The sequence below is a fragment of the Salvelinus fontinalis genome, chromosome 3 (genome assembly GCF_029448725.1).
Source record: "Salvelinus fontinalis isolate EN_2023a chromosome 3, ASM2944872v1, whole genome shotgun sequence".
NCBI lineage: Eukaryota > Metazoa > Chordata > Actinopteri > Salmoniformes > Salmonidae > Salvelinus > Salvelinus fontinalis.
In genome coordinates this window covers 10,492,780-10,517,777 of record NC_074667.1, presented here as the reverse complement: position 1 = coordinate 10,517,777, position 24,998 = coordinate 10,492,780, and the positions used below count along the sequence as shown (strand labels likewise).

The 24,998-nt window shown below is 43.7% G+C and overlaps 3 protein-coding genes and 3 non-coding genes across 8 annotated transcripts in view; 2 read left to right on the top strand and 4 right to left on the bottom strand.

The window, feature by feature from the left end:
• Window positions 1-2,175: 2,175 nt before the first annotated feature.
• LOC129838388 (importin subunit alpha-1-like) lies at window positions 2,176-8,427 on the bottom strand. The gene is made up of 10 exons (XM_055905319.1): window positions 8,028-8,427; window positions 7,772-7,912; window positions 7,400-7,488; window positions 7,021-7,289; window positions 6,530-6,624; window positions 6,007-6,270; window positions 4,039-4,272; window positions 3,253-3,435; window positions 2,699-2,848; window positions 2,176-2,397 (listed from the first exon to the last, which is right to left on the bottom strand). Exons 1-10 carry the CDS (start codon window positions 8,091-8,093, stop codon window positions 2,308-2,310), a joined length of 1,581 nt encoding a protein of 526 aa, XP_055761294.1. The 5' UTR covers window positions 8,094-8,427; the 3' UTR covers window positions 2,176-2,307.
• Window positions 2,969-3,102, bottom strand: LOC129851617 (small nucleolar RNA SNORA84). Its single transcript, XR_008758993.1, has one exon. It is a non-coding gene; the product is annotated as a small nucleolar RNA SNORA84 (small nucleolar RNA).
• Window positions 6,873-7,000, bottom strand: LOC129851654 (small nucleolar RNA SNORA71). The gene has a single exon (XR_008759023.1). It is a non-coding gene; the product is annotated as a small nucleolar RNA SNORA71 (small nucleolar RNA).
• Window positions 8,428-8,960: 533 nt separating the features above from the next.
• On the top strand, window positions 8,961-9,033 carry trnar-ccg (transfer RNA arginine (anticodon CCG)). Its single transcript has one exon. It is a non-coding gene; the product is annotated as a tRNA-Arg (tRNA).
• A 2,682-nt stretch (window positions 9,034-11,715) lies between these two features.
• LOC129838380 (UPF0450 protein C17orf58-like) lies at window positions 11,716-20,608 on the top strand. The gene is made up of 5 exons (XM_055905308.1): window positions 11,716-11,803; window positions 13,993-14,625; window positions 15,062-15,148; window positions 15,629-15,820; window positions 17,088-20,608. Exons 1-5 carry the CDS (start codon window positions 11,740-11,742, stop codon window positions 17,273-17,275), a joined length of 1,164 nt encoding a protein of 387 aa, XP_055761283.1. The 5' UTR covers window positions 11,716-11,739; the 3' UTR covers window positions 17,276-20,608.
• A 1,479-nt stretch (window positions 20,609-22,087) lies between these two features.
• LOC129838356 (nucleosome-remodeling factor subunit BPTF-like) overlaps window positions 22,088-24,998 on the bottom strand; it is a 58,761-nt gene continuing 55,850 nt past the window's right edge. For all 3 annotated transcript variants that reach the window (XM_055905296.1, XM_055905301.1, XM_055905304.1), the window contains exon 32: window positions 22,088-24,443. In XM_055905296.1, the coding sequence (XP_055761271.1) occupies window positions 24,407-24,443 (37 nt within the window). In that variant the 3' untranslated portion in view covers window positions 22,088-24,406. The remainder of the gene's footprint in view (window positions 24,444-24,998) is intronic.

Below are 24,998 nucleotides of genomic sequence, written 5' to 3'. Positions count from 1 at the left end.
GACAGCGCTACAGGGAGACAGGACGGACAGCTGATCCTCGCAGTGGCAGACCACGTGTAACAACACCTGCACAGGATCGGTACATCCGAACATCACACCTGCAGGACAGGTACAGGATGGCAACAACAACTGCCCGAGTTACACCAGGAACGCACAATCCCTCCATCAGTGCTCAGACTGTCCACAATAGGCTGAGAGGCTGGACTGAGGTCTTGTAGGCCTGTTGTAAGGCAGGTCCTCACCAGCATTTATCGTCGAAGGAATCAGCGTTACACTGAGGCCTGTACTCTGGAGCAGGATCGATTTGGAGGTGGAGGGTCCATCATGGTCTGGGGCGGTGTAGCACAGCATCATCGGACTGAGCTTGTTGTCATTGCAGGCAATCTCAACGCTGTGCGTTACAGGGAAGACATCCTCCTCCCTCATGTGGTACCCTTCCTGCAGGCTCATCCTGACATGACCCTCCAGCATGACAATGCCACCAGCCATACTGCTCGTTCTGTGCGTGATTTCCTGCAAGACAGGAATGTCAGTGTTCTGCCATGGCCAGCCCGGATCTCAATCCCATTGAGCACTTCTGGGACCTGTTGGATCGGAGGGTGAGGGCTAGGGCCATTCCCCCCAGAAATGTCTGGGAACTTGCAGGTGCCTTGGTGGAAGAGTGGGATAACATCTCACAGCAAGAACTGGCAAATCTGGTGCTGTCCATGAGGAGATGCACTGCAGTACTTTAATGCAGCTGGTGGCCACACCAGATACTGAATGTTACATTATTCCATTTCTGTTAGTCACATGTCTGTGGAACTTGTTCAGTTTATGTCTCAGTTGTTGAATCTTATGTTAATACAAATATTTACACATGTTAAGTTTGCTGAAAATAAACGCAGTTGACAGTGAGGACGTTTTGTTTTTTGCTGAGTTTATATAAAACAAGTTTACTGCACTGTGCCTTTAAGCTCATTCTTGAAGTGAATACTGTACCTTCACACAAGTAAATCCTCAAGATACTCTTGAAACAGTGTTATATCATTGATATGTCATTTTGGTTGCTTGGTTTATTACAGACCTATCCTCCATCATCACCTCCACAAGGCCAATTATCGGTGGTCCTCCACCTGACCCAACAACCTTCTACGCACATGGAAGAAAGTAGACTAACAGCAGTGAGTCTAGAGGCCTGGCCGGTGTAAAGGGTGAGAGTAACAAACATGAGTGAGACTGAGGCTTTACTTGCGCTGGTGTTCTGCACTAAATAGAGGTTGTCCTTTCCTACTGGTCACAGATCCATGCAGCAGACATGAACATACTGGGCCAGGAACAGAAGACCAGCCCTGGGACGGAATGTCTTGCAGTCTCCAACAGACCAGCTCAAAGTCCTGTGGTCCAGGGCAGACCAACAGCGGAGCCCCAAGACCGGCAGAGGGTTGGCTTGGCTTTGGGCGCAAGGCCACCTCCCAGTTGACCCCATCAACTCTATAAGATTTCTGTTCATATCCTGTCTAGAAACATTAGTGGAATACACAGAACCTTGGCCCATTTTGCATGCCGAGTTGGTTGCGTGGCAACGGTTGACAAGTGATAGGTAGAGTGACATATGACAATCAATCTTTGACTCTTACACATGTCATCTGGGATCAGACACTAAATAGATGGGAGGATAGGAGGAGCGCACCGCAGTCAGAGGCTGTCATTTTAAAAGCAGAGCAATCATTGTATTTTAATTGTGACCATGTAACACTTGTTCTGATTGCAATTTAAAAACAATATCCCATTTTACAGAGGAAGCCTCCACCAATGGGGATGATACACACCTTCACCAATGTGAAACACAGGCTGCGGGTCCTCCCAAGGTTGTTAATAATATTAGCATGTACTCTGAATGCCACGACTTAACTTCTCATACCACATCAGCCAATTATGGCTCTGGCTGGTGTTCTCACCTCCCCAACAGCTGCTTGTGCTAGTTACACCATTTAGCTCTGATGGAACAGCCTGGGAATACCCAAGTGAAATGATTTTATCCATGTTTAAAATGCTGGGCACTGAAGTGTACAATATGTGCATGTTATGTAGTAAATTCAGTGTGGTGTAGACCACCGGAACCTCCATTTTAAAAATTATTTAATTCCTCTTTTGTACTGGAAGCAAGCTTTAAGCTTACCAAAAACCACCCAATTTGACACATTTTGTAATAAAGTTTATTTACAGGTTGTAGTAGAACAAGGAAGTGTCTGTACCTATGTACACTTGTGAAGTTGTGAGGGACTACAGTACACATACAAAAAGACATACAGGAAACAAGAACATTTAAAAGTTGAAAGTGCTTTGGTTCTCAGGAATTTGGAAGGCGTAGCCGTCAGTCGTGATTTCTGGAGCAACAGACTCATCCTCCTCATCCTGAAAGCAAGACAGATGGTGTCACCAGAATAGTTTAAAATTGCAACTTCATCCACCATGGCTGAGTTTCACTCAAAAGAGCTGTTCTCTACCAATAACACCCAAAGCCCTTTAGAGTCACAGTAAGGTGCACCAAGTCAGATGTGAAAAGACACTTGGGGAATAAAACCCAGCTCATGGTCAATGTCTCCTTTTGATAACAATCAGCCGCGTCACCCATGAACGGACCTGAAAGAGGCGAGACAAGCTAAAGAGGACAAAAGTGTATTTGGACTTAGTCATTGCTTGGTGAAGGTCTCACCTCGCCAGAGAAGTACTTCTCGATGAGGTTGAGAGAGGCTTTGTAGACCATCTCATTCTCGTGGGACTGCAGCGCCTCGATCTTGTCCAGGCCGCCACACTCCTCGATCATCTCGCACAGCTTCTCCACCTCGCCGATCTTCTCTCCTGCCTAAGACGTTTAGTATGGGTTTTTACACACGCAAATCCACTGTATCCATTTCTAATTTTAAAATCAATAAAAATTACATATACAATCAAATTTGAAAATAGCAAATCAATGCCAAAACATGAATGTCTCAACAACCGGGCTATAGAAGTTACTTAGAGTGGTAGCTCCCATGCATAAATCGCAGAGATTAATATTTGCCAGTCAATCAAAACCCACAGACCAGCACGTCCAGCTGTCTCTAGGAACCACAAGGCAAACTGTCAGTGTTACAGGGTGCTCATTAACCATAATGTGTTACTGATTGAATTATGGGTTGTAATAGGGATATCTTGACCGTCATAATGATTGTGTCATGACTTAAGCTCTACCCATTGGTTCTTCTAACAGACCAGAAATGAACTTACCAGGAAGATGTTGGTTATGGCGTCCAGAATGACCAGGATGGTCTTGCTGTCCTTGGCCGAGAGCAGGTTGAGCAGGGGCTCCAGCACATTGGCCTGTACCAAATAGATCACCTGATCCACTGTCCCCCCGCTGGTGTAGTTGGTGATGGCCCACACCGCCTCCTTCTGGGTCTTGTAGTCTCCCTGGTTGAAGAAAAAGACAAATGGGGCAAGGTCATAGAGCTAGCTAGGGGACTCATCTTTGTATTTGTGCCATTAGTGTCTATGACGGCATTGTCAACACCATTGAGGCAACATCAATTTTGGAGCAGTCAATTTCCTTCATGATTGGCTGATCACTCCTGATGTCCCAGTTGGACATGACTCCAACGGGTTAACCAGGAGAGATCAGCCAATGAAGTCCAAACAGTTGAGTACATTCACATGGTGGAAGGCCTCAACGGCACTGCCCATGCTAACACAAAATTTTGGCCACTAGAGGCCTCTATCAATCTCTATGGGCAGGGCTAGCTTCATGCATAGACTCATTCACAGGTTGCATTTCTGCTGTCGGCACCCTCAGACATGGAGTGTAGATGTTTGTGGAGCAGCACAACAGAAACCAGGCATAAGATCAGTAGGCATGAAACGGAAGAAAACATTCAAACGGGGTAGGTCAAATCTGAGGCTGCATGTAGCAATCGTCTAGGATCAGGTCCTAAAAGGAAAAATGTATCTAGTCGATCAGCCCTAGATGCATACTAGCCCCTGAATGGTTTGCCCCCTAATGAAGAACCCATGTTGTACCTTTTTGAGGATGTCCACCAGCAATGGAACAAGGCCGGCGTTGAGGACTTCCTGGATCTGGGTGTCCTTGCCAGCCGTGACGTTGGACAGGGTCCAGGCCGCCTCTTTTTGGATGTTGGACTTGTGGTGGCGGAGCAGCGCGGGGAACATTGTCAGAGCGCCTGAGTTCAGCACACACTGCGTCTGCTCATCTGTGCCAGTCACGATGTTGCCCAGCGACCGCAGAGAGGGAGTCTGGAAAAGGGGGGGGGGGGGGGGGGGGTCAGGATTTGGATGCAAGCTACACAATTGCCTGCTGTCTGTGACAACAGGCTTTCCTCACTAACTTGGAATGTCTCAACAACCGGGCTAAGGAAGTTACGTGGAGTGGTAGCTCCCATGCATTATTCGCAGATGTTAACTTCTTGAGAATACAGGGGGTGCTATTTCGCATTAGCATAATTGCCTCTACAGACTAAACTGCCTCTTATTCAATTATTGCTGTTACTATATGCATATAACCATATAGCATTGGATAGAAAACAAGATATGGTTTCTAAAACCGTTCCAATTGAGTCTCTGAGTCAAACACAGGTCATTTCACAGCACTTTCCCTGAGCCTGAAAAAGATTGCAAGATGTGTATGCTCGCTTCAAAGCTCTGCCTATATATGGTCACGCCACCTATGACCCGAATGACACTTCCTACTTCTTCCTATGGGTGTTTGGAAGACGTCAGAGGAGAAATTTTTTGTTTATCTTGTACTGACGTGAAATAAGACTTATTTCTTTAGCGTGACCGACAACTTCCGGTTTCTGAGATGCGCGTTTTCAGAGGTGGCATTGTCTTTTGTTATGCTGACGTTATGGATGAAAACTATCTCCGTGTCGAAGTTTGTTTGCTACATGTGACCATATCACCGTAATGTATGTTTTTTCAATATAGTTTAATCAGATTATTAGAATTTTTTCGGGAGTTTTGCCGTGTTCCGTTCTTTGAGTTTTTTAACTTTGGGAATTGACCGTGCCAGTCGACCAGTACCCAGGCTGAATGAAGAGGGGAGGTTGCCATTGTGAATGGATTGAACGACTCATCAGGACTAAGGACACCTTGATCAACATTCTGATGAAAGATCAGCAATAGTAAGACCCAATTTACGATGTTATTTCATATATCTGTCGTGCATGTGAACTGGTCGCGCGCGTCCAGCTGGTTTTGGCTGGCCTGGTTATGCTAATTAGCGATACATTTTGTTTTCGCTATAAAACATTTAAAAAATCTGAAATATTGTTTGGATTCACCAGATGTTGGGCTTTCAATGTCTGTACGCTGTGTATTTTTTCTGAAATGTTTTAAGACAAGTAATTAGTTATATAACGTTGGTCTCTGTAATTGTTCTAGCTGCATCAGCACTATATCAGATTGCAGCTGCAATGTAGAACTGTGATTTATACCTGAAAAATGCACATTTAAAAAAAAAAAACTATGCTATACCATAAATATGTTATCAGACTGTCATCTTATAAATTTGTTTGTTGGTTTGTGGCTATCAATATCTTAGTTTAGCCGAATTGGTGATAGCACCTGATGGAGTAAGAAACTGTTGGAGTAAGAAAATGGTGTCTTTTGCTAACGTGTTTAGCTAATAGATTTACATATTTTGTCTTCCCTGTAAAACATTTAAAAAATCTGAAATGGTGGTTTTATTCACAAGATCTGTGTCTTTCATTGGGTGTCTTGGACTTGTGATTTAATGATATTTAGATGCTACTATTTAATTGTGACGCTATGCTAGCGATGCTAATCAGTGTGTGGGGGGGGGGGGGTGCTCCCGGATCCGGGTTAGGTACTCTGTAGAGGTTAACATCTGCCCGTTAATCAAAACCCACAGATCAGCACGGTCCAGCCATCTCTAGGAACCACAAGGTCGACCACTGTACAGGTGCAAGCAAACACGTAAAGCCTAGTAACCGTGGCAAAGGGACGTACCACGATGGTCAGCTCCCCGGAGCCAAGCAGCTGGACGAGGCGGGGCACCAGGCCGGCCTGCACCACCACTTCGATGCGCTCGTTAGGGCCGTCCGTCAGGTAGGACACGGCCCAGCAGGTGTCGGCCAGCACCTCCTTGTCGTCGTGGTGGAGCAGGCGGACCAGCGTGGGCAGCAATAGCTGCACGGCCGCCAATGGCGGGGCAGGGTTCTTGTTCCGACAGAGGTTAGACAGGGTCCATGTCACGTTCCTCAGGTAACCAGACTGGAAGGAGCAGGGAGATGTTGTTAGAGATCAAAATGCCACACCGTTACCAGCTAGATTTAGATTTATGGATGCATCAAATTGAGGTAATGAGCAAAGATGAAGATGAGAAAGCTAAAGCAGTCAACTTTATATAAATCAACCACACCTATTTTACAAGAACCACCAGGAAAAATAGCCGATGAGTGGAATTTCCCACAGCACTTGCTAACGAATTCCACAACAACCCAGAGCTTTTAATCATTATATGTAAACTTACAGAAAACACAGACAGGTCAGGGGCGGCCAGCAGAGTCAGGAGGGGCTCAATGGCGCCGTGTTTGATGACCAAGTCCCTGTAGGTGGAGCCATCACCTAAGGAGGAATCAAGCCATGTCAAAAATGTGGTCACAGAAGACCGTTGACCTGGCATACAACCACAGAGTAAGGAGGCTTATTGCAAAAGGTATATTGAACAAACATATGTTCAAGTGGTAGTATTTTCAAAAGAGAAATACTGATAAATTGATATTGTTACTTGCCTGGTAGCAATATCAATCTTTATCTGCATTTCTGGTGTAACAAACATGAAGTTTCACACTAAAGTTGCGCCGGCGTAAAGATGTTTGAAAGACACAGGGTTTGACAGGAACAGGTATTCCAACAAACACGGGAAAAGCTTTCCGATCACTATTCCTGTACTATCAATGACAATGGCAACAGTCATGCCATAGTCACTTTCGATACAGGTGAAAGTGTGCTTTCTCATACCAGCGATGTTGCCCAGGGCCCAGACGGCCTGCTCGCTGATGTGGGGGTGCGGGGACATCACCAGGCTGATGAAGGCTGGGATGGCTCCTCCGTCCACCACTGCGGTGGTTTGGTCCGAGTTGCCAGAGGCGATGTTGGTCAGGGCCCAGGCCGCCTCGAACTGTATGGGAGGACACTCAGCCAGGCTCAGGAAACGGACAAAGTTTGAGATGAGCCCGGCGTCGATGATGCGATCAATGGGAGGGTGCCTCTCTCTGGACAGCAGCTTCCTGTGGTAGAAGAAGGCCAGGTCAAAGTCATGGTTAGGGGCAGGCCTACAGTCAGAACGGAAACAGTGATTACCCAACACCGGTTTCCAGTGGAAAGCTTAGTGACTTACCTGGCTGCCTGGGTAGCCTGCACCTGATGATCTAGGCTTTGGCTATTTACACCAGCCACAATCTCCTCAACCGTCCAGTGCTGTGCAGGCTATGGAAACATGGCAGGATTACACATTAATTACATGACCTGGCATGCCATCTGTGGAGCGTCTGCATGCGTGTCAATGGGAAAAAAAGTGACGGAATATAGGCACTAGCTAACAGGCCTCAGAGTACAGGACATAAAGGAACCAAATCAATCTATTGGGAAAAGGGACATCTTTGGCTTGCTCACCCTTTGTTGGTGGCCTGTACAAAGTCAAAACCAAAGCTTGCCATTGCCCGTTTTAGTTTCAAATAAGGGTAATTACAGTATGGATACAAAATATTACCTGTGCATTTTGGTCCTTCTCTTGGAGTGGAGATGTAGGCTCATCTGGGCAGATACTGACGTTCCTTCTTTTGAGAAGCTGGTCATCTTTCTTTGCCTTTCGAAGTTCGACGTTGACCTCGACTCTTCTGCGCCTCAATTCCTGCAGATGAACAATGTCAAGTAGCATGGTGCTAAACAAATGGCAATACTGTAAACTAGGTGTTAATGGTTGACCAATCAATCAAGATTAGGCATCAATGGCGATATCTACTTACGTTGGTATCTTTTCCCTTGTTTTTGAATTGGGTGATACGATCGGCGTCGTTCGCAGTTGTCGACATTGTGCTCGTTGCTTATTGAACAAGGCGAGGACTTCACTGTAGTGTTGATCACTTAGGTGATGGGGGGATAAAAAAAAATGTTAGCTATGTGCCCGTTTTAAATAAAATAACCAACGTTTTCCTAGCTAGCAAGACAGTTCCGCTTTCCTGCTGCCCAGCGAACTATAATCTGACGTAGACCACCATGTGGCCGGTTGAATCCGCTTAAATTTACAATTTTGTCATAACCAGTACACCAGAAAACCAGTAATAATTCAACAATATATCACCGCATATCATTTATATCGAATGCACCCAGTAACTACAATATTTTAACCATTAAAATAAACCATAACTAACAAAAGCATAAGAACCGCACTCACCTTGTTCTTGTTCTTACTAGCAATGACGTCAAACGTGAGACCGACTTTAAATTTCCGGCTTTCTCGATCTGTGATTGGCCCATTCGAGTCAAAGCACCTCTTCATTGGCCCCTTTTTGAAAAAGTCGGAAAGAGTCACTGGTGGTGAAGCGCTGTTATCGCGAGACGATACTACAGTTTTTCACAAAATGTGACAAAATTTGCCTGCGACTTGTCGCAGAGCACAGTAGTTTAGCTAAACCGGGTAGCAAATATGTTGATCATTCATTGGTCCTTTTTGAAAAAGTCGGAAAGAGTCACTGGTGGTGATGCACTGTCATCGCGAGACGACACTACAGTTTTTCACAAAATGTGACAAAATTTGCAGAGCACAGTAGTTTAGCTAAACCTGGTAGCAAATATGTTGATCATGAAATCAAATATACACAAATCTATGGAACATTTCACGCATTTAGCGTCATGTTTTCAATTTTATAAATTGTGCCTGTGCTCACTCGGAACGTGATGACCCAGTGGCCTAATGGATAAGGCATCAGCCTCCGGAGCTGGGGATTGTGGGTTCGAGTCCCATCTGGGTCGTATTTAGTTTCCGTTTTACGTGAAATGACATAGAAAATAATAAATGATTGATAATAGCTACGTGGATTATAAAATCGGAGGGATGCACTCCGACAACAATTTGTCTCATATAAATGTGATTGCATTTGCAAACGTCTAAACTAAGCTATGGAGCTTTGACCCACGAAAATGTACCATACAAATCAATCACATACATAGCAATAAGGTTTAATCACGACTTTAATACAAATGTTTGAAATTTGCAATACCACGAGCATCCGAGCGTCGCCTCACGGTTTGAAACATTGTGTCCAAAAGGGGGCAGTGGTTCTACGCTTATGACTTTTACCGGTATAGGCTACACATTCACAGTGGCAAACAGAATTGTATTTATTTATTTAAACTTTATTTAACTAGGCTAGTCAGTTCAGAACAAATTCTTATTTACAATGACGGCCTACCAAAAGGCAAAAGGCCTCCTGCGGGGATGGGGCCTGGGATTAAAAATACAAAATAAATACAATATAAATATAGGACAAAAAACACATCACAACGAGACAACATAGCACTACATAAAGAGAGACCTAAGACAACAACATAGCAAGGCAGCAACACATGACAACACAGCATGGTAGCAACACAACATTGCAGCAGCACAAAACATGGTAAAAACATTATTGGGCACAGACAACAGCACAAAGGGCAAGAAGGTAGAGACAACAATACATCACACAAAGCAGCCACAACTGTCAGTAAGAGTGTCCATGATTGAGTCTTTGAATGAAGAGATTGCGATAAAGCTGTCCAGTTTGAGTGTTTTAACAGCTCGTTCCAGTCGCCAGCTGCAGCAAACTGAAATGAGGAGCGACCCAGGGATGTGTGTGCTTTGGGGACCTTTAACAGAATGTGACTGGCAGAACGGGTGTTGTATGTGGAGGATGAGGGCTGCAGTAGATATCTCAGATAGGGGGGAGTGAGGCCTAAGAGGGTTTTATAAATTACCAGTGGGTCTTGCGACGGGTATACAGGATGACCAGGTTATATAGGAATATAGAGTGCAGTGATATGTCCTATAAGGAGCATTGGTGGCAAATCTGATGGCCGAATGGTAAAGAACATCTAGCCGCTCGAGAGCACCCTTACCTGCCGATCTATAACTTGTGTATCAGTAATCTAGCATAGGTAGGGTGGTCATCTGGGTAGGGTTAGTTTGGCAGCTGGCAGCTGAAAGAGGTGCGATTACGATAGAGGAAACCAAGTCTAGATATAACTTTCGCCTGCAGCTTTGATATGTGCTGAGAGAAGGACAGTGCACCGTCTAGCCATACTCCCAAGTACTTGTATGAGGTGACTACATCAAGCTCTAAACCCTCAGAGGTAGTAATAACACCTGTGGGGAGAGGGGCATTCTTCTTACCAAACCACATGACCTTTGTTTTGGAGGTGTTCAGAACAAGGTTAAGGGTAGAGAAAGCCTATTGGACACTAAGAAAGCTTTGTTGAAGAGCATTTAACAGAATAAATAAGAAACAATTAGTTGACACATTTTCATACAGTATTTATCCCGGTGTTTCACCCAACGGGCACAGACTTTTCTGTTTCCATCTATGCGGGCCGGCACCCGTGTCTGACTGGGCCATGGATCTAGCGGACCTGCTCTCATTTCGGGCAGAGAGGAAGAGGCGAAGCGAGAGGGATAATTGGGCCCAAAATCTGTCTTTTCCAGCAGGTGGCGTTTTTTTCATTTTTTCGCTCACCAAGCGAGGAATTTTTGTATGGAGGTCAATGAGCGTGTCGAATTCGGTTAACAAAAAATGTAATGTCTTATTTGCTACGTGTAGATTATTTGATCGAAAATACGTTTCGTAAGGATTACGTTGTTACGAGTGTACTGATATAAGTAGGACACGTGACATCCCGGCAACTTTGAGAAAAAAACAGTTTATATCGGAGTTGTGCCTGGTCGTCACTAGTTACTACAGCCAGAAAGTCATAAACACGCCAATTTTTTAAATGTCTCCTTTTTAAATATTATTTTAAACCTAACCATAACCCCACTGCTAATCTTATGCCTATAACCCTAATCTTAAATTAAGACCAAAGAGCTAATTTTTGTTTTCATGAATATTTACTATAGACATATTTTGACTTTGGGGCTGAAGTAACTAGTGGAAACGTTCACACGCGAATCTGTCCCACCTGATCTTGCCGCCTCCCGACTCCCTCCCATTTTTGAAGACATTTATTTTCACTGTTAGAGCGGGTACTAGAGTATCTGGTCAATATAATGGATAATCTGTGTTGAGGACCAAAGCCAGGCCACTGGTACTTTTCAGATGTAATTTACATAACAATCGCTAACTGTGAACTTTAACGCCGTGTTACTTTTTTTTATTACTGGTCCCACGCCCACAGCCTATCACAATCCGTAATCACTAATAATCACTATCATCGGTAATTAGTGAAATTAAAGGCTAAAATCTGGGCCACGTTTTATTTAAATGTCCCACACACAGTAGCCTACTAAAGACCGAAGGGCGTTTCATGCATAGAATTAGGAATTTAATAGGACCTCTATGGCTTCATGAATGAAGTGTCTCTGATGTCACTCTGTTTACCTCTGCGTCGGAGTGACACGCCTTCCATTCCAGGCTCGAGGCATATAAACCTCAGGAATTCAGAGCCACTCCAGCAGACTTCGAAGTTGGTTCAATAGTACTTTTCAGGATGACAGTGATTATTCTACTCCTGCTGGTACTTGCGTTGACTTTTTCTGAAGCGGAGGACAATGGTAAGTCGGGTAACAATTATTGCTGCTTTCCAACTATGTCTTATTACATTTACATGTTGCATTTTAAGGAGAAGAATGGTGACAGTATTATTGTAGATCAGAAGATCCATTAGGAAATAGCAAGGTTTAAAACCAATATACTTTGAAACTTTTTTTTGTATCTATTGTAAATGTGATGACATGGTGATTTATAAAGCATTTTCTCAGAGGTGCAATAAAGAAATAGATATATTGGCTTATCAAATCGACATTTTATTTATTTATCACATGCGTCGAATACAACTGATGTAATAGACATGACTAAATGCTTGCTTACGAACCTTTCCCAAATGATGCAGTTTAAAAATAATAATAAAACATATTAACTAACACGAGGAATAAAATAAAATACACAAGAATGGAGCTATATACAGTGAGTACCAGTAACCTACCAGATCAATGTGCAGAGAGAGGTACGAGGTATTTGAGGTAGATACAGTCTGCACATGAAGTCAGGGTAAAGTGACTAGGCATCCGGATAGGTAATAATAAGAGTAAAATAAGGAAAATAATAGCAACAGCAAATTATGAGTGTAAAAGTGTCTGTGAGTGTGCGTGTGTGTTTGTGTTGTGTTGATATGCGTGCGTGTGTCATGTGTGTATGTTAGGGTTTTGTGTGGGAGCGACAGTGTAGTGTGTGTGTTAGTGAGTGTGTTAATGGTGTGTGTATATAACATCTAGCGAATGTGCGTAGGGTCAGTCAGTGCATGGTAGAGTCAATGCAGGTAGTTTGGGTACCCTTAATTTACCTTTTAGCAGTCTGGCTATTTAGCAGTCTTATGGCGTAGGGCAGCAGCTGTCTCGGGGCCTGTTGGTCTGAGAGCTGATGTTCCGGTACCGTTTGCCGGACGGTAGCATAATGAACAGTCTATGACTTGAGTGGCTGGAGTCTTTGGCAATTTTTCGGGCCTTCCTTTGACACCGCTTAATATGAGTTCCTGGATGGCATAACTTCATGTATATTTATGTTTGGAATTAAAGTACATTTTATGATTGATATTAAAAAAAATATCTTTCACAAATATAAGCCTATAATTAAATCTCCGACATATCTAATTCAATATTTGTAAAGGCTACTTTGCAACAATATAATAATCTGAAATGTGCATATCATAAAACTGGAGTTTACAAAAAGAATGACATTCTCCTAATCTGACAACTATCGGTGTCAGGCAGTTACAGCTAGTTCGAATTACAAAGCATACTGCCACTAGACATTTACGATATTTAGCAGACGCTCTTATCCAGAGTGATTTACAGGAGCAATTAGGGTTAAGTGCCTTGCTCAAGGGCACATCAACACATTTTTCACATAGTAGGCTCGAGGATTCGAATCAATGATCTTTCAAGTACTGGACCAAGGCGCTTAACTGCTACCTCCTGTCTATCTGCCACCCCATAATGTCGGTTTTGATCATTGAGAATACAATGATTATCCTGTGAATGTTTTACTTTACTTTTGAGTGTTTGGCTTGTGTGCTGACAGTAAGGCTATATAGGCGTTCTTATAAGATCTGGATGAAAATGTCTTTATAAATGACTATGTAATATCAGTAAATTAGATTATATGGTGAATACATAAAAAAAAACACAATTGAATAGAATATGTGCAGTGCATTTTGCATGCTTTAGTTCAGTCCCCATACTCTTTATATTTATTTTATGTTACCAGGTTAGTCTTATTGAGATGAAATATCTATTCTACAAGAGACCTGGCCAAATATCACCACACATTTACAACATAATAAAACACAGAGCATTACAGTTTAGAAACATCAATTTAAAGATTGAGCAGGCAAGATACTTTGGGGAGGTGTGGTGCATCCTGGGGTCAGAACATTGACAGCCCCCCACTTCATTGTCCACCATAGTCTTTACCCTAGCTTTAAACACATTCAAGGAGACAAGCTCCTGTAATTTCATGCCCTTTGGTAGTTTCTTCTAAGTGGAAAGGGCAGAGAACTGAAATGCTTTTTTTTACCCAGCTCTGACAGTAAAAAAAAATTATTGATAGTCTCAAGCTATTGCTTATATTAAGAAGCAGTCAACTGTACTCAGAACCTTTTGATGGAGGTATGATATGGGGGCCATTGATATTATAATGTTATAATATACTGCTGAGTGTAACTGTCCTTGCCTGCTTTATCCAGAGCTGTTCTCCGTGATCAGCACCCCCCCTGAGAAGGGCCAGAGTGTTTTACCCGACCCTGGCCAGAATCAGAGCACAAGGCTAGGGGCCAAAGACCCCTCTCTCACCATCAACGAGCCCCTGGAAAAGAGCAGCAAAGCCGGGGACCCCAAGTACGCCCTCCACCCCCTTCCCTCTGGGGTCTGGCCCAAGCACAGTGACCCTCGCCCCGGCCCCCACAACAAGAGCAAGAAGGGCCCTAAAAATGACCGCCTGATCGAGCACAACAGCGAGAAGAACCGCGGCGAGGCGAGTCTAGCACTTCCCAAAACGCCACTGACCGCTGCTACCAACCGCACACAAAAAGTAAACGTGGACCCTTACCGAGACCCCCACACTAACTTCAACAACCCCCCGCAGATTGACCCGGACAGTCACCCCAACTCCAGATCCAGGGGCCACCCCCACATTCACCCAGCCACCCCCCCTCGCAGGGACCTCCCAACCAGAAAGATGGACCCGGAGGAGAACCGCCCTGGAGGGAAGTCCAGTCTGTACCAGTCCGGCAGCGCCAACCGGAATAACAGCCGCTCATCTGTGCTCCTCAACCGTCGCTCCTCCAGCCTGCTCTACCACTTCGACATCCTGAAACGAGGTACGGAAAGTGACACTACACCCCCACACTATGTATGGTACAAAGGGAGTCGTGACAGTGAGACTGCTGCGATTTCGGGATAGTTAAATGATTACCCCTCCAGCCACAAATTGCTGCCTACATCTGGATTCAATATGTCCCTTTGTGTGAAGTATTGGGGGCTGAGAGGTCATGATAGCAATGCTAAATATGCCTAAGTGAGATCAGTTATGATGCAGTAATTAAGGGGTGAGACCGGAGCGGGGAGGATGGGGAACGTGGAGCCCCCTCCTGCGGAATGCGATGCCTGGGTCCTGTAATGACAACCCTGGTCCTTCGAATGACACTGGAATGAAGTCTGGCTTCACACAAGCAGGCAAGGCACGGTCGGTCACTCTCTCTCCTTCTTCTCATCTCCGTCTCTCTCTTCCTTTCTCTTTGTCTCCCTGTCCCGCAGAGTCTGACTTCACTCACGAGGCCGTCTGCATGAGTGAGTGCAGGAAGGAGAAGGAGGAGAGAGAGCACTACTGCTACAGTGAATTTGGTGAGTGTGTGTGTGTGTGTGTGTGTGTGTGTGTGTGTGTGTGTGTGTGTGTGTGTGTGTGTGTGTGTGTGTGTGTGTGTGTGTGTGTGTGTGTGTGTGTGTGTGTGTGTGTGAACGAGGTTAGACTATTGTATGAGAGTGAGATGGATGGCCTGGCAACCATCTTCCAGTGATCTCTCCATAAGACTGTAAGTGAAGTGAAGGGATGGGGAAAAGGGGACAAAATAAGGGCATGACACAATGTCTGGTGTAGTCTATTTGCAATCCGCCAATCATGCTGAAGTTTAGACTGGATTGACAGACATTCCCTTTGGTCATGTAGAGTCTTCTCACCATGGTGAAGTTGCCCCCAAACGCTGATCTTGGGTCAATTTTGCTGATCCTAGATCTGTACCTATGAGTGCTCTGTGCTACTATCCACTTTAGAGTTACAAACAATGACCTTTACTTTAATTTGACCATTTACCTTTGACATTTCAGCCGTCAATGGGATCGTTCATGACATAGACATGGTGCGTAAGGGGATTAGACTCATCACACTGATGGTGAGCAGCGATGGCTTCTACAAGATGAGCCGTCTCTACGTCACTCCAGACAGCTTCTTTCTCAAAGTGCGTCTCCTAGTCCTGGACACCTACAAATGTAGCAAGCCTTGTCCTGACATCAAACTAGGTAAGTGTCAATTTAAGGAACCATTGAACGCATCCCAAATAGCACCCTATCCCCTAAATCAAGGCTCTCCAACCCTGTCCCTGGAGAGCTTCCCTCCAACCCAGTGGTAACTGGGGCGGCAGGTAGGATAGTGGTTAGAGCGTAGGGGATGTAACCAAAAGGTTGCAGAATCTCCAAGGTAAAAATCTGTCGTTCGTCCCCTGAACAGGGGCAGAACGACAGTAGGCTGTCATTGGTAGGCCGTCATTGTAAATAAGAATTTGTCCTTAACTGACTTGCCTAGTTAAATAAAGGTTACATAACTAACCTGATTCAGTTCATCAACCAGCTAATTATTAGAATCAGGTGCGCTAGATTGGGGTTGGAGTGAAAACCTACAGGATGGTAGCTCCCCAGGAGCAGGGTTGGAGTGAAAACCTACAGGATGGTAGCTCTCCAGGAGCAGGGTTGGAGTGAAAACCAACAGGATGGTAGCTCTCCAGGAGCAGGGTTGGAGTGAAAACCTACAGGATGGTAGCTCTCCAGGAGCAGGGTTGGAGTGAAAACCTACAGGATGGTAGCTCTCCAGGAGCAGGGTTGGAGTGAAAACCTACAGGATGGTAGCTCTCCAGGAGCAGGGTTGGAGTGAAAACCTATAGGATGGTAGCTCTCTAGGAGCAGGGTTGGAGTGAAAACCTACATGATGGTAGCTCTCCAGGAGCAGGGGTGGAGTGAAAACCTACAGGATGGTAGCTCTCCAGGAGCAGGGTTGGAGTGAAAACCTACAGGATGGTAGCTCTCCAGGAGCAGGGTTGGAGTGAAAACCTACAGGATGGTAGCTCTCCAGGAGCAGGGTTGGAGTGAAAACCTACAGGATGGTAGCTCTCCTGCCCTATGTGTTGCAGTAGTAGACCATAGGAGTATTCAAATCCTATCCTGGAGGTCTGAAGTACTGCTGGTTTTCTGTTCTATGTGATCATTAATTGCACACACCTGGTGTCCCAGGTCTAAATCAGTCCCTGATTAGAGGAGAACAATGGAAAAAAAGCAGTGGAACTGGCTTTGCGGTCCAGTTTTGAATTTGAGGGATATAAGGTGCCACCATGGCTACGTTCCGATATCAACACTAGCATATTACTTCTAATGGATTCCCAATACATTTCTCCATGCTATGTGGTATACTATTATAGTCAATGGTACTGAACTCATGTCTACCAGTTGAGCAGAGAGACCAAATACTGCTAATAAATTCACTGACACCCTCTCTTACCCCAATGCTATTCTATAGGTAGCCGGTACATTGTAATGGGCCAGATCTACCACCGGAGGCGCCACCTCCCCAATGACCTTCTGGCCCTGCTGGGGGGCAAACTGAAGCCAGGGGACGGCCTCCTGCGCAGCAACAACTACGTCAAGCGCTTCAACAAGAGGAGACACCAGAAAGCCCTGGAGGCTACCCGCTCCAAGTGTAGGTGAAACCAAAACACACTATCGCCCCCTGCAGCGGTATAAAAGACATTGCAGCCGTCAACATGAAGTGACTGTGACCTATAACCCTACAGCATTTCAGCAGAGACGTAGATGGACGAGCCCAATGTGCTGTTGTTTTTCCCGGCATGGACCTCCTGCACTTGTTTGTATCATAATCCAGGTTGAGTGGTAATGTTTTTGCTTGTCTGTCTGTACAGTCTTTACCTTGCAGCTTTGCGTCCTCTTCGATAGAAGACACAAGTGGAGTCTATATCAAAGGTTCTCGTCTTTAAACCTCTGCTTGAAGTGTTGCCCCATCAGATTTCCTCATACTGTTGCTCTCTATTATTGTGCATGAGCATTTAGTTGGATAGAGGGCACACTTAACAAAGGTAAAAGATGAGCTCTCTAGTATACCTCTATGTTCATAAGTCTTCTATACTCATTTATTAAGATGTCGTAGTACTTCAAATGATCATTTATTCATGTCTGGTACATGAATCAGTCAGATCAGTGCCTCCCTCTTATTGGTTTCTTTTACGATTTAAATATTCTGCCAGCAAACCCAGAGTTCTGGTTCAATGGAATCATTTAGGTAGAGGACATTTTCATTGGCAAATTCGATGTAACACAACTTTTCATCAGAATGTTTTGGTTGTCCCGTGTCCACGTTTGAAGATGTTGTCCGAGCATGTGAAAGAAGCCCATATTTGCCCTGAGGGAGGAAGACTGCCAACTCCAGCCCCACTATTCATGCGAACACACACACACACACACACACACACACACACACACACACACACACACACACACACACACACACACACACACACACACACACACACACACACGCATCTCCAATTGGTTTGTTCCCGGTTATCCCAATCATCCATGGGAAAGACAATCTGTTCAGATCTAGTTGCACACTGGTGCTTCTCCAATGGCAAGAGTCCAATTACATTTCGCCTTTGGAACTTGGTAGGAAACTTTAAAGGACTTCTTCTTGACTGAGTATACAATATCAGCAAACTCCTATTTATGCCTGTAAGAAAAGCTGTCGCATCTTCACACTGTTTTGTTCCTGTCATTTGATTGCAGGAAATGCACTTTTACTGTATGTGAAAGAGAAGAGGGGGGTGGGATGTAAGACTAGAAAAGGAGCATCAACAACAACAAACCCCAGAGGAGGGAAAAGTTGAGAAAAGAGACAAAAAGAAACCTATTTTTCTAATGTTAAAGATGTGTACACGTTGAAATATCCGACGGAGAAAACAGACTTCATAAGGGAACCTGGTGGTATTAGTGAATGTTTTTGTAAACCTAATCGTGGAAATCTGATCCCCGGGGCACCTGGACACACGGATTCAGAAAAGTGCGGCTCTCCTTGCCGGCTCTCTTTGGAGATGGTGAGGTGAAAGCTAATGCCACCTCTGACCCTTATTTGCTCATGCACACACACACAAACACACGCACCCACATCCGATGCGGAACAAAGTTCAAAGGAGACATTTTAGAGTGGCATAGCAAGGAGAGATGTGGGAAGGAGGGAGGGAAGGAGGGAGGGAAGGAGAGAAGGAGGAGGAGGGAAGGAGAGAAGGAGGAGGAGGGAAGGCAAAAAAGAAAGAAGAGAAAGAAGGTTATAGTGCCTACAGAAAGTATTCACACCCCTTGACTTTTTCCTCACTTTGTTGTGTTACAAAGTGGGATTAAAATGGATTTAATTGTCATTTTTGGTCAACGATCAACACAAAATACTTTTTAATGTGGAAGAAAAAATTGAATATTTATTACAAAGTTTGGAAAAATAAAATACTAATATATCTTGATTAGGTAAGTATTCATCGCATCATAGACAAAACATGTTACAAACACATTTGGAAGAGGTTACAGCTGTGAGTCTGTAGGTGAGTCTCTAAGAGCTTTGCACACCTGGATTGTACAATATTTGCCCATTATTCTTGGTAACATTCTTCAAGCTCTGTCAAGTTGGTTGTTGATTGTTGTTAGAAAGCCATTTTCAAGTCTTGCCATAGATTTTAAAGTCGATTTAAGTCAAAACTGTAACTAGGCCACTCAGGAATATGCAATGTCTTGTTGGTAAGCAACTCCAGTGTATATTTGGCCTTGTGTTTTAGGTTATTGTCCTGCTGAAAGGTGAATGTGTCTCCCAGTGTCTGTTGGAAAGCAGACTGAACCAGGTTTTCCTCTAGGATTTTGCCTGTGCTTAGCTGTACTCTGTTTATTTTTATCCTAAAAAACTCCTGAGTCCTTGCTGATGACAAACATACCCATTAGATGATGCAGCCACCACCATGCTTGAAAATATGAAGAGTGGTACTCAGTGACATGTTGTGTTGGATTTGCCCCAAACATAACGATTTGTATTCAGGACAAAAAGTTGTTGATCCATCCTCAGTTTTCTCCTATCACAACCATTAAACTCTGTAACTGTTTTAAAATCATCAATGGCCTCATGGTGAAATCCCTGAGCAGTTTTCTTCCTCTCTTGCAACTGAGTTAGGAAGGACAGGCTGCATCTTTGTAGTGACTGGATGTATTGATGCATCATCCAAAACCTAATGAATAACTTCACCATGCTCAAAGGGATATTCAGCATCTGCTTTATTTTGTATAATTTTTTACACATCTACCAAACGGTGGCCTTCTTTGAGAGACATTGGAAAACCTCCCTGGTCTTTGTGGTTGAATCTGTGCTTGAAATTCACTACTCAATTGAGGTACCTTACAGATAATTTTATGTGTGGGGTACAGAGATTGGGTAGTCATTCAAAAAGAATGTTAACCACTATTATTGAACACTGAATGAGTCCATGCAACTTATGTGATTTGTAAAACACATTTTTACTCCTGAACTTATTTATGCTTGCCATAACAAAGGGGTTGAATACTTATTGACTCAAGACATTTCAGCTTTTCATTTTTTATTAATAAAAAAAATGTTCTACGAACAAAATTCCACTTTTACATTATGTGTAGATCAGTGACACAAAATCTCAATTTAATCAATTTTAAATTCAGGCTGTAACACAACAAAATGTGGAAAAAGTCAAGGGGTGTGAATATTTTCTGAAGGCACTGTATGTACATACATCAAGAGAGAGACCCTGGGAGAGAAAGAGAGATCCTGGGCTCTCTCCATTCCTGAGGGAAAACTTTGAATGGATGATAAGATAGACATCCAGGCCACAGACCCTTGGTCTGGCCTGTCATCTTTGACTATGATCATACTTAAAATGAGAGAAAAGCCAAAGGTTTGCACTGCGCATATCTCATCTCATACTACATGGAACTAATAAAGATGTCTTTGTTTTTTACTCATTGGGTGTCGGTGTGGTCTGTGGGTCTTATTCATGTGTTATCGGTGGGGGCTAACACTCAGCCGAAGCCTTGCAAACACACATTCTTGAATGGCACCACAGAATTACATATATAATCCCTTTTGGATTCATTCCTGACCAAGATGGCTGCCATAATGAACACATTCTGGAATTATGAGGGTCTATGACATCAGCCTCTCTAGTGAATTATATGATCTCTATGTATGGTGCACACAGATTTGAACTGGAGTGTATATTTAAAAATACTGTTTCAATCCTGATGATAACCCCTGACGATTAAGTGCCCAAAAACAGGGTCATAATTAGGGTGTAATAGGGTCTGCGTCTGGCCTCGGGAATGATTTTCGAACCAAGCCGTTCCCATGCTTTGAAGTCCATCTGGAAACAGAGCTGGAGGGAACAGATGCAGTCGGGCAGGAAACGGGAGCTCGCTCGCATCTCGGCTACCATCACAGTGGGACAACATTCCTTTTGGAGAGGAATAGGGATAAGGGGTTGGGATGGGGGAAGAGGTGGGAATTTGTCCTAGTTCCTTCCTGCGTGACAGAGAGAGCGAGAGAGTTCCAGCCCCCAAGCCACAGTGAGAGGAATTGATGGGACTTGTGGTCATCTGTAGTCCATTTGGTGTCCATGCAAAGCTCTGGATTCAGTTAGGGGTTTGGAGTGAAGGGGGAGCGTGAAGAAGGGAGACAGGGAGGGAGGGGTGTGTGTGTCTTCGGTGAGAAGGGAAGGTTAAAGGAAAGCTCTTTTGGTATTTGTTTCATTAGTCCATTGTTGATAATAATCCCAAAAGGTTTTGCATGTCAGCAACAAAGTTTTCAAGATATGTAACTGAAAATGCAGAAATCTGGCCCGTATGATGCATTTTGCATCATATGATGAAAAACACAGAATCACATGACGCAAAATGCATGATACGGGACTATATCAACAATGAACTAATGAAACAAATGCCTCCAACATTTTTTGGGGTGTTTTCCTTTAATGACAGCGGTGACTTGTGTTCAACGCTCATTTATACAGGGGAAATACAATGTGTGTGTGTGTGGGGGTACCCAAAGTATAAGTGCTGCCCTCAGGCATCATCCCCTGCTTTGGTCTGGGTAGAAGTTGCCTCTAGGCACAGAACTAGGATCAGCTAATCCTCCACAAATGTCTTACCTTTTGTGGACCCCAGGAAGAGTAGTTGCTGCTTTCTCAGCAGCTAATGGGGATCCTACTAAATACCAAAATACCTGAAACAGGGAAGCTGACTCTAGATCAGTGTCTGAGGCAACTTAATTCAACTCCACCGTGGAAAGGAATGAAAAAGGTACAAACTACTTAGTATTCATTATATTATACGTTCCTGACCACGTGACCTGACAGGATGAACAAGTCCGGACAAAACTCCTGGCCCTTAAACACAAATTAATTACAACAAAGTACACAAAACCAAAGATGACAGCACATTGGACAATTGATGTCAAAAACATGACTTTATTATCTTGGATGAAATGTCCTATCAAGTACAAAAAAGGATCTCTTAAGAGTTGCCACAATCTGTTAAAAACATAGTATTTTCCCCCAGTTATGTTTCCTCTTACATTTACTAAAAAATGAAATATTTTCAGCGATATGAATAAATAAAAACAGATATTGTGATGAAGTTATTAAGAGATGTGTAGAACTGTTTGGTTCTTAAAAAAACAAAATCTTCAAGAAGAGTCAACATTCTCCACCCCGTTTTAAATCAATATGCACACAATATGCAGCACTTTTAATATAAAGGGCAATTTGACCTAAATGTAGAGTTCACTTTGACAAAAGATAGAGAATATCTATTGAATGTACAGGTAGGCTTAGTTGCTGGTTAAAAATGGACAAAAATAAAAGTACTAATGCTCTAAAAACCTCAAAAATCTCTTTGTATATTGACAGCCATATTATACAATATGAAATACAAACAGGTCTGTGAATAGGACTGACAAACAGGCTTCGGTCACCTCATCTCTCAACTCCGTCCACCTCCGAAAAAGTTGTTGGCACTTCAAACCAGGGTTTCGGTTATTCCCATTTCAATTCAGGAAGTAAACTAAAAATCCAATGAAAATGGACATTTCAGTTCACTTCCAAAACTGAAATTAAATTTACCCCAACCCCTCTTCAAACCTAAGGCTCCCCCCCTACTATTAAGTTGCTCTTTAAGAGATATTAACTAAGAGCACCAGCGACAACTCCAAAAATGTTCTCCCCCCAACAAACAGTACTGCCTCGACACAATTATTACAGATTAGAAAAGAGTTCCAAATATGATAAAAATGCCAGTTCCTAAAAAAATCTTCATACAAACCCCAAATTCGAATAAAGATTCCTCAACGAAGGTTGACTTTATGATTTACTGTTCTAGACCACAACATGTTTACTTGATGCAGTGGAAAACTCAAAAGCATTTGACTTAATCCTTTATAGGGGGCCTATGAGTTGAGAGATGCATGTGATCCAACCTTCTTGACAAAACATCGGGGGAGAGGGGGGAGATTGCGGTGTGGATGGTCAGTACACTTAGGTTAAATATGCCCTTCAACGGTTTTCACATTCTCCAAGTCCATCCTCGGTTATTTTCCTGTGGAAGGACTTCGGAGAGCTTTTCTTGTTTTCATCGGATGAATGTCTTCAATTAAAAATGTTAGAGAAGCCTCTACATAGGCGAGAAATAGAGCTTGTTTTCTCTATGTCGGCTGTTTCATATACACCAATATTCCCATCTTAGGTGGTAACAAAGAAAAAGGAGAACAGAGGTTCAACGTCAGAAAAAATAAGGTTTTACAAACAGGATAGCATTTCCACAGTGAGACATGACATAGAAATGGTAACTTGGACTCTCCATGGCCTGTTTGGAGGTCAGGGCACATACATCTTCAAGGTGGTACCAAGTGGATTCACGGTGATCTAGGATCAGCTCGTTCCAAACACAAGCAGCCAGACAGGTGTGTGCTATTTAGACCCATTTCGAATGAGGGATCACGAGATGAGGAAGCAGAGACAGCTGGAAAGTGTCAGTGGTTGTCATCCCAAATGGAATCCTATTCCTTTTATAGAGCACTACTTTTGAACCAGGGCCCATATGGCTCTGGTCAAAAGTAGTGCACTATATAGGGGATAGGGTGACATTTGGGACATACACAGTCTGAAATGGGAGTTGACCCACAGGGAAGGAAGAATAGCTGATACAAAAGAGATGTGAGATTAGTTACGGAATAAACAACTTGAAAAGAGTCTACTGCTGCCTTGTTTCGTACTGCCCTTGAACGGCCCATTAGCTTATTGACTTCAGGGGGGTTTTCTCCCACCATCCCTCCATTTCATCCACCAGATCGGAAGTGCTTTGAAGGAAGGAAACAGGCTGTGAACTGAAAGTCTGAGCCTCCCTCCCCCGTCTGTTGGGGATGTGGTATCTCCCATCATGAATACTAAGGGTTTGGATAATGGAACCTTCCACTGCCAGTCTCTTCTCTTTCCACGGCCTTAGAGGTGGTTGAGGAGCGGCGAGGGCTCATACGGTTTGGTAACAAGGCCGTTCGGCCTGAAGCATGCGTCGGCTACGATCTTCGAGGAGTGTGTGCTGGTTTTAAACAGGGGTGTGACTCCCACTCCCAAGTCCGACAGGTGTGGTGGTGTGTGTGTGTGGACACGTAAGAAGTAGCCTGGCTTCCCCATTGGAGTATGAGTGTTCAGGGGGAACCACATTGGCAGCCATTTTGACAGTAAGCTTTAGAAGGAGTGCCGACTGTGTATTCTAAGAGGCTGTAGACTGCAGTTTGTTGTTATGAGACCTACAGAACGCAGAGAGAAGGGGAAACAGTTGATGTGATCGTTTGACGTGTTTTTTTTTTATTTATTAAAAGCTTGACAAATCACAAAATATGCACGAGGGAATAAAAAAAACACTTATTGGATGCCAGTGGGGTCAGACGTTTGAGCAGAGAGCGCAGCCATGTTGGTGTAATGTTCTAGAAGGCTTGTATATACAGTGAGAACATACCATGTAAAACGTGGGACAGTCGAGTGCACCAGAAATGAACTGCAAAGCTGCACAAAAAACTATGACCTATACCTTACCATTATTTTTCTCTTTGAACATACAATACTCCTTCACAAAAGGATATAATATGCACATAAAACAATAACATTATACATGAATAATTCAGATAAAAGACTAACTGATAAATGTTGTTAGTCTTTTAAAAATGGCCAGCTAAGAGGAGATACAATCTTTGCACTTCATCGACACAATAAATGTACTCCATTAAATTAAATGATAGGTCATCTGCACATGTGGAACTGAGTTGAATACAACATTACATGTGTGACAAATGACTTTCAACATT

Bases quoted from the DNA above. Each gene is read 5' to 3' on its own strand.
- LOC129838388 (XM_055905319.1), bottom strand. From the start codon at position 8,093: ATGTCGACAACTGCGAACGACGCCGATCGTATCACCCAATTCAAAAAC. The intron at 4,273-6,006 runs GTACGTCCCTTT...CCCCTTTTCCAG, and splicing joins CCGGGGAGCTGACCATCGTG to ACTCCCTCTCTGCGGTCGCT. The intron at 2,398-2,698 runs GTGAGACCTTCA...TCTTGCTTTCAG, and splicing joins AGAAGTACTTCTCTGGCGAG to GATGAGGAGGATGAGTCTGT.
- LOC129838380 (XM_055905308.1), top strand. From the start codon at position 11,740: ATGACAGTGATTATTCTACTCCTGCTGGTACTTGCGTTGACTTTTTCT. The intron at 11,804-13,992 runs GTAAGTCGGGTA...TGCTTTATCCAG, and splicing joins TTCTGAAGCGGAGGACAATG to AGCTGTTCTCCGTGATCAGC. The intron at 15,149-15,628 runs GTGAGTGTGTGT...TTGACATTTCAG, and splicing joins CTACTGCTACAGTGAATTTG to CCGTCAATGGGATCGTTCAT.